Source organism: Hydractinia symbiolongicarpus, chromosome 1, assembly GCF_029227915.1.
Source record: "Hydractinia symbiolongicarpus strain clone_291-10 chromosome 1, HSymV2.1, whole genome shotgun sequence".
NCBI classification, from domain to species: domain Eukaryota; kingdom Metazoa; phylum Cnidaria; class Hydrozoa; order Anthoathecata; family Hydractiniidae; genus Hydractinia; species Hydractinia symbiolongicarpus.
Window position 1 is genome coordinate 6486813 of NC_079875.1, and position 12087 is coordinate 6498899.

General features: G+C 32.1%; 2 protein-coding genes across 3 annotated transcripts; both read right to left on the reverse strand.

The window, feature by feature from the left end:
* Window positions 1-141: 141 nt before the first annotated feature.
* LOC130634712 (protein FAM227B-like) lies at window positions 142-9761 on the reverse strand. Of its 2 annotated transcripts, none has more exons than XM_057444643.1 (16): window positions 9137-9761; window positions 8706-8843; window positions 8400-8452; window positions 8277-8315; window positions 8099-8203; window positions 7751-7813; window positions 7229-7267; window positions 6670-6774; window positions 6003-6132; window positions 5397-5501; window positions 5185-5294; window positions 3370-3530; window positions 2454-2531; window positions 1740-1814; window positions 888-957; window positions 142-657 (listed from the first exon to the last, which is right to left on the reverse strand). In XM_057444643.1, the coding sequence occupies exons 1-16, from the start codon at window positions 9294-9296 to the stop codon at window positions 637-639; spliced, it is 1452 nt and encodes a 483-aa protein (XP_057300626.1). In that variant the 5' UTR covers window positions 9297-9761; the 3' UTR covers window positions 142-636. The 2 variants fall into 2 exon arrangements, with proteins under 2 accessions (XP_057300626.1, XP_057300625.1); XM_057444642.1 differs by having other exon boundaries at window positions 142-665.
* A 1350-nt stretch (window positions 9762-11111) lies between these two features.
* Window positions 11112-12068, reverse strand: LOC130634755 (centriole, cilia and spindle-associated protein-like). Its single transcript, XM_057444645.1, has 2 exons — window positions 11981-12068; window positions 11112-11865 (listed from the first exon to the last, which is right to left on the reverse strand). Exon 2 carries the CDS (start codon window positions 11847-11849, stop codon window positions 11205-11207), a length of 645 nt encoding a protein of 214 aa, XP_057300628.1. The 5' UTR covers window positions 11850-11865; window positions 11981-12068; the 3' UTR covers window positions 11112-11204.
* Between the last annotated feature and the right edge of the window lie 19 nt (window positions 12069-12087).

Genomic DNA, 12087 nt, shown 5'->3' on the forward strand with positions numbered 1-12087 from the left:
TTAATGGTTTTCGCTGGAATTTATTTTCGCGAATTAATATTAAATTTTGTGGAAAGTAAAAAGAGTAATTTTAAAGTAGAATCTTTTGGTTTAAATTGAATATCCACTTAAATATATTTAATTCTTTAAATACAACTTTACGCACAATCAGTTTCATTTTTGCGGAATTTAATTTCGCATATTTTCAAAAAAAAGGCAAAATTTTCTTTCCGCAAAAATTTGTAACAAACGTTCAAAACGCCAAAAACAAAAAACATTTTAACCCTATATATAAACTTTTAAATCAACACTCACTCAAATAACTTGATTCTTCACCGAAGGTAAGCTTTAAAAGTACTGCTTCACAAAAGATAACATGCGAGAAATAATTTTCGCAAATATTTCGCATCTGTGGGTTTTTATGTAGGACTGATAAAGTTTACATATCCAGGAAAATCAGGGGGATAAAATTAACGTATTGGATTTTTTGTTAGATTATCCAGATTAAGCCTCGGTAATTTACTTTTCAAACTTTCAGTCGAACTATAGTTACTCAAACACAAACCTCGACCTTGGTCGCTTTATAAAAAAACGCGATGGGAAATTTTTTTACATTTTTGGTGCATGATCTGTTTGTTTCATTCTTCTTGTTGTTCTTCAGTGGAGGTAGTTAAATTTCTAAAAATCTTAAATGCAATGATTATCGATCAGCTAACATACAGCAATATAAATCTAAACCATTTCAAAATTTTTAAATGTTTTTTTTTGTCTTCGCAATATTAAAAAATCGAACTAATTGTTTAAAATACCATGGACCTGATTTTAACTATAAGAGGATAAATTACTTGAACGTGTAAAAATGTCTCAGAAAATCAAATCCAAGTTAATGTTGCTTAAAAATCACTCACCATCCTATCTAGAATATTCTCGCTTAAAATTTTGATGTCAAAATGTTTCGTCATCAACTCTTCTTGTGCTCTAAAAAACACCAACAACATCTACCTTATGATATAAAGTAAGCGAATAGAGGTTATGGGGGCGAGGTTGCACAAAAGGTTTCTTACTTAAAAGTTATCTGCTCGTAGGGAAGTGTAGAAGTTGTGCAAAATAATACAGATGACAACAGTATAACCAGTTTATATAAAACCTCTCTTCGCCCCCAAAACAATGCAGTTTTGACAGATTCTTCTTTGTGCCGTAACTTTAAAAAATACAGGCAACACTGTTCAAGGGGGAAGGGGAGTATAGACTACAGATGCTTTGTTCATGATAGTACCGTTTTTAACTGCTTTTAATTGTGTATGGGAAAACCAACTAGATTTTTTAAAATGTATTGTTAAAAAATGACAGACTATGCTACTTCTGCAATATCGTTTCCGTTATTTACTGTTAATTTTTTTATATATTCTCCATGAAGCCCTTTTCCCTTGAAGCCTCCAAAATGTCTGTTATAGCCTGCCGTGGTAGATTAAACTGCACAAACACTTTAATTATATTAGACTTATATTTCTCAGAAGTTTCCAGAAGCAGTGGCAAGCTAAGTAACTAGAAGTCTAACGTCTTTGCGGGTCTGGGACGGACTCTTTTCCCTTTTAAAGGTGACCACTATTGCTAGAGATATGTACATCATTGCTCTAACATGCTTCCCTATCACATATGTTAAGCAGCCTGCACATAACCCGACGAAATGATCCGACATTTCAAATGGGCGATATTGGAGTACACCATATTCACACTACATAGACAACTACGACACTCACCTGACCATGGTTTTCAAATCTTTCTTCTTCTGCTGATCTATTAGCTGACAATCTTTTGCAACTTGTGACGTCATTCTAAAAAGATTACCATAATCGTTAATAAAGCGTACTTTGTTGGTAGGTGGAAAATGATACCGAGGTTGACCTTAGGAAACTAAAGCAATTACTAATCTCTTGATCCTCTCCAACTACAATCGTGGTCACGATATGGTGAGACAAGACAGCTTATTTTGGAGTACGCCACCATAAGTAATTGCGTAGGCTATTTCTATATTAGATTCACACATTTGAATTTGTCAATGTTCAGAGTGGGCTTAGAACTTAGATCTTAGGTTATTTGGTAAATACGAAATTCTTAAAATGTGCTAATTGTTGCTGATGTCAGCAAGTCCATCAATCACGAATTTTAGGGCCTTCGTGGTCCCCGACGTGAATTATTACGGTGTGCTAGCGTGCTAAAGAATGTGACTAGCAACTTTTCAACGCGTGTGTGCAAAGGTAGCGACCTTGCATTGGCTGTTTGATAGTTTTGCCCATATTTGGATGAGTAAAAAACTGCCTTCGTCTCAATATTTTTGTCCACGATTGTAGAAAACTTTTGTTCCTTTTCGCAATTTATCTGATTCTTGACCTTTTCTGACCGTAAGATTCCGAATTTGAAGAAATAAAAAATCACCATGACAACTAAACGAAAAAGAAGTATAAATGGTGTACTTATGAAACTTTTTCTTCCGTCCGGTGGATTTCAATCTATGACCTTGAATCAATTCTTTATACGTCGGTTCATCGTTTCTATGCAACGACTCGGTTAAGAAAAAACATTGTATTTAAACGGTCATTTTGTTGCTTCAAAATATTTGCAAGTTTCTAAAATATAAATTTGCCGTTTCGACGTAGAGCTTTATACAGATGCGGGCTCTTTGAGAGTTATTTACGAAATTTGAGGTTAAAACGTTGACTGTTTACACTGTTGTACCAGCCACTCAGCTTTCACACAGTTTTTAAATGATATTTTACCTGAATCTAATTCAAAGAGCATGTTTTCTTGGTTTAAATCTAATGAAATTTGTATATACACTGCGAGTAAACTGAATACACTGCGAGTAAACTGAATACACTGCGAGTAAACTGAATACACTGCGAGTAAACTGAAAACACTGAGAAAATAACGCCGAAATTGAAGGCAAAAAATTAAATTAAATTATAAGAGGCTCACTGAAGAAGCTTCCAAATATTTTTTAGGATGTTGAGCTTTGTCTGGGTTTTTGTTTCTCACTCATGTCTCGGCCTGTATGAACCCTAGTTGTCAATCGAGCCGGAAACCTCTCGTACAAAAATTCTAAAGCTAGATTTACGCTGAAAAACGTTTTGCATAACGGCTCATTTTGACCACTTATGGTAGCCGGAAAATTAAGTATTTTTATTCTGAAATCACGTGCTTTTTTCTATTGTATACAAAAATAAAACGGAGTTTAATGGCAACAAAAAAACGCAAAGGTTATGCGCAACGTTCCGTGACTAAGGGAACTGCTTTTTTAGTGTAAATTCAGCTTTAGCTACTCAAACGTATTATATTGAAAGATAACACTTGCTTTATAATCCCTCATTAAAAATAGTATGAGAAGGATACACTTTCGTTTCGTTTATTTGAGTTCTTGTGACCAGCTTTTGTGGTACTTCATTTTCATGATGCAAATCTTTTGACGCCAAGTAATGCATAATGAACGGACTGCGGCCATAAATATTGAAGGCGATTCTTTCATACTCAGGACCCGGACCCGAGGTATGAGACTATAAATATTTGCAATTACAAAGATTATTAACAAAAAAAGTTGTAACATCGTAAAAATCTAAAAACGTGTTTGATTTAAGTTATAAGTTTAACTTGCGCGATTTAAAATAAATTTGGAGCAAAATTAAGCGGAATTATTTTTAATTTTGCCTCAATATTTCATTTTAAAACCCAATGCTGGCATCGTCTTTTAATCTGCGTTTGATCATATAAGACGAAGTTAAAAAGAGGACATTAGCCATTCATAATTATCGAGTTCAAGAATCAAAATCTTTTATTCGCGATTTTCATTTCAAATTCGCAAACTTTAATCGTGTAAACGTTTTGAAATTGTTAAAGCAAACAAACAAACTTTGTAACTTTTTAGGAAGTTCTGTACATTGTATGAATAAAAACAATGCGCGTGAAAAAGTTTATGCATAAGTTACATCCAGTCCGTGCGTGATAATATATAATATATAATCAAAATTGCGAGGAAATAAGTTGCACGAAAAAAAAGTGAAAATAAAACCGATGTGAATCACAGCATGAGCATACACTCGCAGTCAAAAAGTAATGATAAGGATGAATAAGTAAGCCTGTGATCTCACAATTATCAAAAAAAATTGGTTTGTCAATTATGTTCACAAAAGCACACATGAAAATTTATAAAGCTATCATATACTATTACAGTAGAGTCTCCATAACTCGAACCTCTATTACTCGAACGTCTCCTTAACTCGAACGAATTCGTTGGCACCGTGAAAGTTTCCTAATAAACTCTTATAAAAAAACCTCTACTACTCGAACCTCCGTAACTCGAATGTTCCTTTAAGTCGAACAGATTATTTTGTCCCTTGAAGGTTTTTGACTCCATAACTCGAATTTTGTGGCATTTTGAAAAAAATTGATAAGTTTTCCTGATCATTTAACTCTTTATCATTTTCATATTTTAATGTTTAAATGTGTTGTGGGCCTTATATTGTTCGAATGCATGATTATAATGTTTTGTTTGTGTTTCGAACGACAACGCTTTCTTAACCAATTTTCAAAAACAGAATTTCATAGCAATCTGACAATGGCGTCTGTGGCAGGGTCAAAAAGAAGTAGAGCCGATAATAAGTCCTGTAAAATAAAATACAGTACCCTCAAAGAGCTTGAAAAAGGAACTGCTCCAAAGCGTTTTCTCGAAATTTGGGGAAGAAATGTTGGCTTCCCTAAAGGACTTAAATAAAAACATCAAACGAGATTATGATGATACTTGTAAACAATCAATTATAACTGATTTTTTTCAAAAAATTTGAGCAAAAAGCAACTAAAACGCTCTGTTTTTGTATTTCACCAACCCAGAACCCCCAATAAGTAAGACTACGTACTTAATATACTGTTTTTGTTCATCTGGTAGGCAAATAAGGGAAAAATTTTGAAAAAACTTGAAAACCTCTACTACTCGAACGTCTCCTTAACTCGAACGGTTTCCTTTTCCCCCTGGCCGTTCGAGTTATGGAGACTCTTCTGTAAAAGCTTTTCGGTTAATTAATATTTTTTTTCCTTTTTTAAAAATAACATTGTGCGAGTTCGCTGTTGAAATTAACTTTTAAAAAAACAGTTTTTCATAAAAAAACTGTGATTTTTACAAATATTCTCCTCCAGATTATCAACAACAAATGTTACCGTTGAATCTTGTGTGCAACGCCTTGGGCTTGCTACTGCTCCAACATTCTCTTCATCAACATTCCTTGGAGATGTTTGCAAAAACGTTTCCTCGTTAAATGATAATCTGGCTACATGAAAAATAGGCTACAGTCACGGTTAAGCAGAGCTTGCTAAATGAAAAATAGGTTACAGCACCCACAACAGAACACTCTCGCTCTTACATTACTTACATTTTAGCATATGGTTTATATCATCGGAATCTTCTTTACTTTTGTTACTCTCCAATGCTTCCAAATCCCACAATGCTAACAATCCAGTAACATGTGGAGAAGCACCTGCAAAAAAAAAAGGTCTTCGAACTGCGCATGTTAGGTGATTACATGCGACAGACAAACTCGGCGCCGGTTCGTATAAGGCAAGGTGAGATAACCCATCAGAATGCAAAATACGCTATATCAGATTTTAAACACTGATGTGTCAAGATATTTTGTTTAGGCAAGGTGGAGTGCTTGGCCAACCCCGGGTCAAGCCACTGCACCGGTTTGGATCGATCTATGTAATGTAACAATCTGAGTTGGCCTGGTAGAATATAAACAGGCACGCAAATTTATAAAAGTTTGTAAGGACATAATCTTGATTGTAAAAGAAAAAACATTTTAAAAACTCGTAAGGATAGGAGAATTTATAAAATCCTAAATTTTTCCTCCATTCGAGGAAAAATAGAATACCATATGAGTTTTCCAGATTTCTTAAATGCCTAAACACCCTTAGTACTATGGGTTTGAAATCAACTTGATACATAGGTAATAAAATAAAGAGGAGTATTCCTGTCTTACCTGCAACCCACTCATAAATCAAATGTAAAAGTTTTTCTCGAAATTTTTCATTAAATTGTATTTGTGATGAAGTTGGAAATCCAGCACAAAATGCAGAATAAATTGCTTGACTCAAACAATCTGGATAATACTAAAAAATAAAAATAAAATACTCAATTAAAACACATAACGTCATTCAAAAAAGATTCTGGTATATATTAGGAAATACCAATTTGACACCATGAAGTCAAAAATATTCAGTCTTTACGATTCTTTTTTGACTGATTCTGTTGAGTGCAAAGTGCTCAGTGCCGTTCAAAAACAATAAGAATCATGTCATACAATGAAGGTCTCTTGACTTCTCCAAATATAATTTTCTAGCTTAACCCTAAACTACGAAAATTAAGTTCATAAAAAAATAGATTAGTGGGAGATCACGTTAGTCAGAACAAAAACAAGAAGAATAAAAAATAAAACCAATTTCTAATGTTGCAGTCTATACATATGGTAAAAAGAAATTTGAAAAAATTTTATAAGATGCATCTGTGATCACATGCATCACATGGTCAGGTAATTATAAAAAATTCCAATGGAAAACATTCACGCTGAATATTTTTTTTGAAATACAAGGTATTGTATACTCAGAATAATTTTTTAACGTTTTTAAGTCCAAAGTTAAAACGCTCACCTGAAAAAATTGATCTTTCTCTTCATACGAAATGCTGATAAACAAACTGGCAAAACTTTTTGAGAGTCGATTAAACAGCTGAGCTTGTGCGTAACATTCCTTATCCTGAAAATAGAATAAATAATAGTATTTAGTACAATATTATTAAAGAAATTCTGCTACTGCTTCTCCGAAAAGCAAATGATTCTTATTCTGAATCTTGATAATTACAGTTGTTTAGTTAAGTCTAAAAGATTGTGAAACAAATTCTCTATAATTATTATGTGATGCAGCTTCGGAGAAACTGCATTTACTATCCTCTCTCTGTTTAAGCTGATGCAAACAATCATACATGAAATAACACTGTACTGATTATTTTACATAGAATTACTGATGAGTATGAACATAATTATTTGATGTACTGATGGTTATGCTAGGAACACTCTGTTACCAAGTTAATGGTCACTCCAAATTGAAATCCCTCTAACATTAACCCTCTTTATTCATAAACACTGCCTGAATAAGTTGTAAACACATTTACAAAAATTAAATTGTTGTTATTATTGACAATTAATTGTACCTTTCTTGTTTTTTCTAGAAAAATCCACCAAAATGCATCCTACGTAAAAAGATAAAAATAAAAAAAAATGCTAAACTACAAAATAAAAAAAACGCACAAGATGTAAGATGCAAAACACATTATAACATGCCAAACCCAAAACTCAAAAGTCTTTATCTGTTCCTGGTGTATCGGTACTTCGTCAGCTGTTATATGTTAGCCAGTTGGCAAATTTTAGAAAGCGCTCACAAGATTTTGCATCCATAAAATATACAGAAAATGAGATTTATAAAAGTTTAACCTTTAGCGTGTTTGCAGTAAAGGTTAATACAATAAGATTTTGTTATCTGTTCCTTCAGTTAAAGTAAATAAGAATTTCATTTTTGGTGCTTCATTGAAAAAAATATATATATTTGCAAATTATAAAAAATTGGAGCCTTGCACAAAAGCTCTAGTTTTCTCAAAATTTACCCCACACATAAGTTTATCCCTTTGAAGTATGAAATAAAGTTGTCGATTTTAAAATTTTATTACTTTTCTTACCTGCAATATGGCAACAGAAGCTTCTGATAAGAAATATCTTTTCCATGTTTTCTTGTATATAGACTGAAATAAAAAAATTCATCACTTTTAAAAATTATTTATATAAGTGGTTAATTAGCCCATGAAAAAAATCCACTTAATAAGTGAGACAACTGGTTGATGTCATGAATCACCCAATTATATGACACAAAAAATTGTCTTTTTAATTGTGTGAAGTTGATCCAAGTATTGTATATCATAAAAATAAGAAAACTTTCCTTGCATTTAGAAGTAATCACACCACAAGAAATTCGTGATCAATGCTACTGAAACACCAACTATTAATACACTCTAATTCTAAATTCTTACAGAAAAGTTTTGAAGTTTTGTCACGTAGTTTAAAAGTTGTGGTGCTTCAACTGCGCCAGGCAATGGTGTAAGCTCGTGAAGAAAAAATCCAGGAAAAACAGCATTCTGTAACAAAATATTTTTTTTAAATTTGGCTTGAATGGCTACAGCATAATGTAATAAATATTTAAAATCTGACCTCTATATTCTTCAGTTTGGTATTAAACAGTTTTTTAATCTAAGAAAAGAAATTACGACACAATTCCACAAAAATTCTAACTTGTTTTCTCCTGTCATTATTTTGCTGTCTAGAAGTACTTACTGTTGATGTGTTTGACTTGATATGGTGTTGCTCTACGACTAAATCAAACGAAGCTAAAAAAAGATAAAGAATAAAAAGGTATTGTATTGCTTTGCAGTGCTTAAAATAAGACTCTTAGGTTTTCACATCTTTTCCCAGGTATGGTCATGATTCAGATACTGTTAGATACAGTGGAAAGAAAGGCATTTTGAAGATTAAACCCTGAACCTTCTAAAAGCATTCAGAAGAGTATTTAGATGGACTTTGACTTCTATTTTGATTTTAACAACACGCACGCACAATAAAAAATACCATTTATATACTTACCCCTATATTTTTCATTACTTTGAGGAGCGTCAGCCTTGGTTGTTCTTTTATCAAAAAAAAATGTTGCATATTCTTTTAATTTTTCTTCAAAGGAATTGACTTCTTTTAAGACATCATCCAAAATGGCACTTTGAAATGCTATCCAACAAAGTTAAGGACATCAGATAATATGCAAAACTTTTAGACAATCTACTAGACTTTAAAAACATTATAAAAACACAAGAATACAACAAGTCAGAACTAAATAAAGGCATTGTGTTCCAAAGAGGTCTTATAAAACAATTTAAATGAAAAAAAAAATAAGGACCAAAATTTTAAACATGTCAACCCAAAATCAAGAATATTGGAACAATTAAATTCTTATTACATTAATTGAAGCTGCCACTAAATCGACTGCTGAAAAGAGTCACATCATAAATTATAAAGGATACGTGCTTTTTTCTTTAATTCATTGCGTATATCTTCTTTTGACCCTAAACCAATGAAGTCTGCAGTGATGATGGTATTATCATTTTCGTCTTCAGGATCTAAAGGCCAATCTTTAAGCTTGTTGCCTTTCAACCATTCTTCAAATGTAAATGGAGGTGTCATTTTCTCTTCAGCTCTTTTTATTTAATTTTTATAAAAACTGAACACTGAACTGCACACTTTTTTACTGTGTTATTAAAGAAGAACATAACTATATATTATATATACTACCTATTACCATTTTAATAGGTATGAAAGAAGATCATTAGAAAAACAGGTTAAACAAAAGTCAGGAGTAAGACTAGTTAAAGACTATTAAACATAACAATCAGAATAATATCGCTTAAAAACTACAACCAACAACACCTGCACCTAAGCATTTAGCTATGCAAACTAACTTGCTTTAGTTATAGCATGCTTTGTATAAATAATTGTGTTTATTATTTATTGCATACAATATGTATACAATTACACAGTTAAGCAATAATTAAAAACCTCATAAAGAAAAATAGGAATATTTTTATACAGTACGTCAACGTGTATATATGCTCCCTGCTCATTTAGGAATCCAACCCCCCCCCCCACTCAATAACTTTTCACAGGGTTGTTCATATTGAATCAAACTTGGCACGCTTATAGTACGTCATAAAAGGAACATTTTAGCGAACACATATTTGCCAGAAAAAAACTGTTTATTACAGGGTTTGAATTAAAAATTATAAAATCAGTTAACAAAATTTGCTAACTGCAGAGAAGTAAACCACTTTGCAGCTGTGGTTGGTAATGTAGGGCACTAACCATTGATCCCTTGTTAATGTTTTTTTGTAACAATTATAGAAAAAAAATTTTCTTCATAGAATGATATGCAAATTGTGAATTAAAACCTGCTAATTATGAAACCCTGCATTGTTAAAAAATATTTTTTACAATTAACTTTTTACAAAACCATCAAAGTTAATGAAAGATATTTTATTCGCATAGGCAGATTTTAACCATGTTCTAATTGATTTATTAGGATTGGATTGTGTGTTCAAACCGACAGGTTTTCTTGTTTTTCTTAAGTTAAATTCAACATAGTCAAAAAATCTTTTGTGTACAATATATATGTTGTCATGACGACTCATTGGATATCAGCTGGTCAGAATAAAAATTGGACAAAAACATTTTTTCTTTAATATCCTTATCAACAGTTCCAAAGTCATGTGTTTGTTTATGTTTACTCGCTTATAACGCTGTGATGATCTTTGTAACACTTTTTCTGTGTCATTGCTCACGTGCACATATTTCCTTCAAAACAAAAAACAATTTTGAAGGGCTGATATTTTTCTCACTTTCCAAAGAGAAAAATATCACGCTTTAAAAATGGAAAACCTGTCAAGTGTAATTTCAATGCCGCAAGTAGCCGCATGTGAGTAAAAACTTCAAAACTTTAAAACTCTTTTTCTCAGTTTTTTGATAAAATGGTATGTACATCTGAACTTTCTCTTACAAAACTAAATAAGGTTTGTGTAGGAGAGCTGTTTTGAAATATAGCTAAATAATATATCTAAAAAGGCTTCTTTTTTTTTTTAGATACAGCTCAGCTGGGAAGAATAGTCAAAAAAATTTGAAAAAAATCCACCCATTTGGTAAGAGAAACAACAGTTAGGAGAGACTGGGGTAAATTTTGTATACACCTAAACCTCAAATGACCTTAATATTTTTCCAAAAAATTATATCACTTAATTGAGAAAAATAAAAGCTTCCAAAATATCTACATATCAGGTTATGAAAATGTTATTTAGAGATGATATTTGGATTATAAAAATCATGCACACTTTCCTTTACAATCGCCTTAAGTAGGTATATAATTGCTCCTTACTGACATGTCTTTCTTGTCTAAATTATGATAATTTGTACTTTTAATTTTTGTTTAATTTTTAATAAAATAATCAAGTCTAAAAGTGCAGTATTTCTCTGAACTTAAAAAAAAGCATTACAAAATATGACCACAAATTTAGAAAATATAACAGCAGTTATATATTTACAAAATCATTTACAAAACTGTTTCTGGTATTCTGTTTGCCATTGATCGAAGTCTGTAAGAGAATCAACCAGAACCTTTTTCTTTAATTTTTCCTTTAAAAGCCTCTCTTTTTTCGTAAGTTTTGTTTTTATATTCTTCTCACGAATTTTAGCCGCTGTAAGCGCAGACTGGCGAACATCATCATGTGGGGCTTTAACATTAAAGGTTCTTTTTTTCTGTATGGATGTCATATCAGCCCAACCATATGCAATAATCGGCTTTTCATGTCTTATTAATGTTTTCATTTTTAACTTATCCTTTGAACGTTTAGATACCTTACGCATGCTATGCCGACATGGTGACTGCACACCTACATCTTTTTTGCAAATTATGCCATCAGTTTGAACAGATTTATTACTACATGGTGAAGTTGGGCCAACATGTTCTGGTTCTTTCTTTTTTGTCTTTTCTTTAACACCTGTATTTCTTTTCGGTGTTTTTACTGCAGGTTCTTCATCTGAGCTGTCACTATCAAGCCATATAAGTGGTGTATGGCGCAGTTCATTGGATTTTCTTTTCTTTCTGTCTTGTAACAATTCTTTATAATTTTTATTTGCAGACCCATCCTTAAATGCAGTGTACGTTCTTTGATACTCGCTTTTGAGATTCATGTTTTCTTTCCTATATCTATGCAAATGAATGAATAACAAGAGAAAGGCAAATTATCAATTTCGTAGTATAGCTAAAAAATGCATGATATGTTATAGCATGCAAAATTGAAAATGAAAGTGAAGATTCTTACTGTTGGCAAGTATTTCTACCATCTTTGTTTACATGTACATCAACGGTTCTTTTTTAAATGTTCCATAGACACGCGGTAATCACGCGTTTCGATCGGCCCGGCAGAGA

Bases quoted from the DNA above. Each gene is read 5' to 3' on its own strand.
- LOC130634712 (XM_057444642.1), bottom strand. From the start codon at position 9,296: ATGACACCTCCATTTACATTTGAAGAATGGTTGAAAGGCAACAAGCTT. The intron at 6,133-6,669 runs GTGAGCGTTTTA...TTTATTTTTTAG, and splicing joins AGAAAGATCAATTTTTTCAG to TATTATCCAGATTGTTTGAG. The intron at 3,531-5,184 runs GTAACATTTGTT...AAATATTTATAG, and splicing joins GTTGCACACAAGATTCAACG to TCTCATACCTCGGGTCCGGG.
- LOC130634755 (XM_057444645.1), bottom strand. From the start codon at position 11,849: ATGAATCTCAAAAGCGAGTATCAAAGAACGTACACTGCATTTAAGGAT.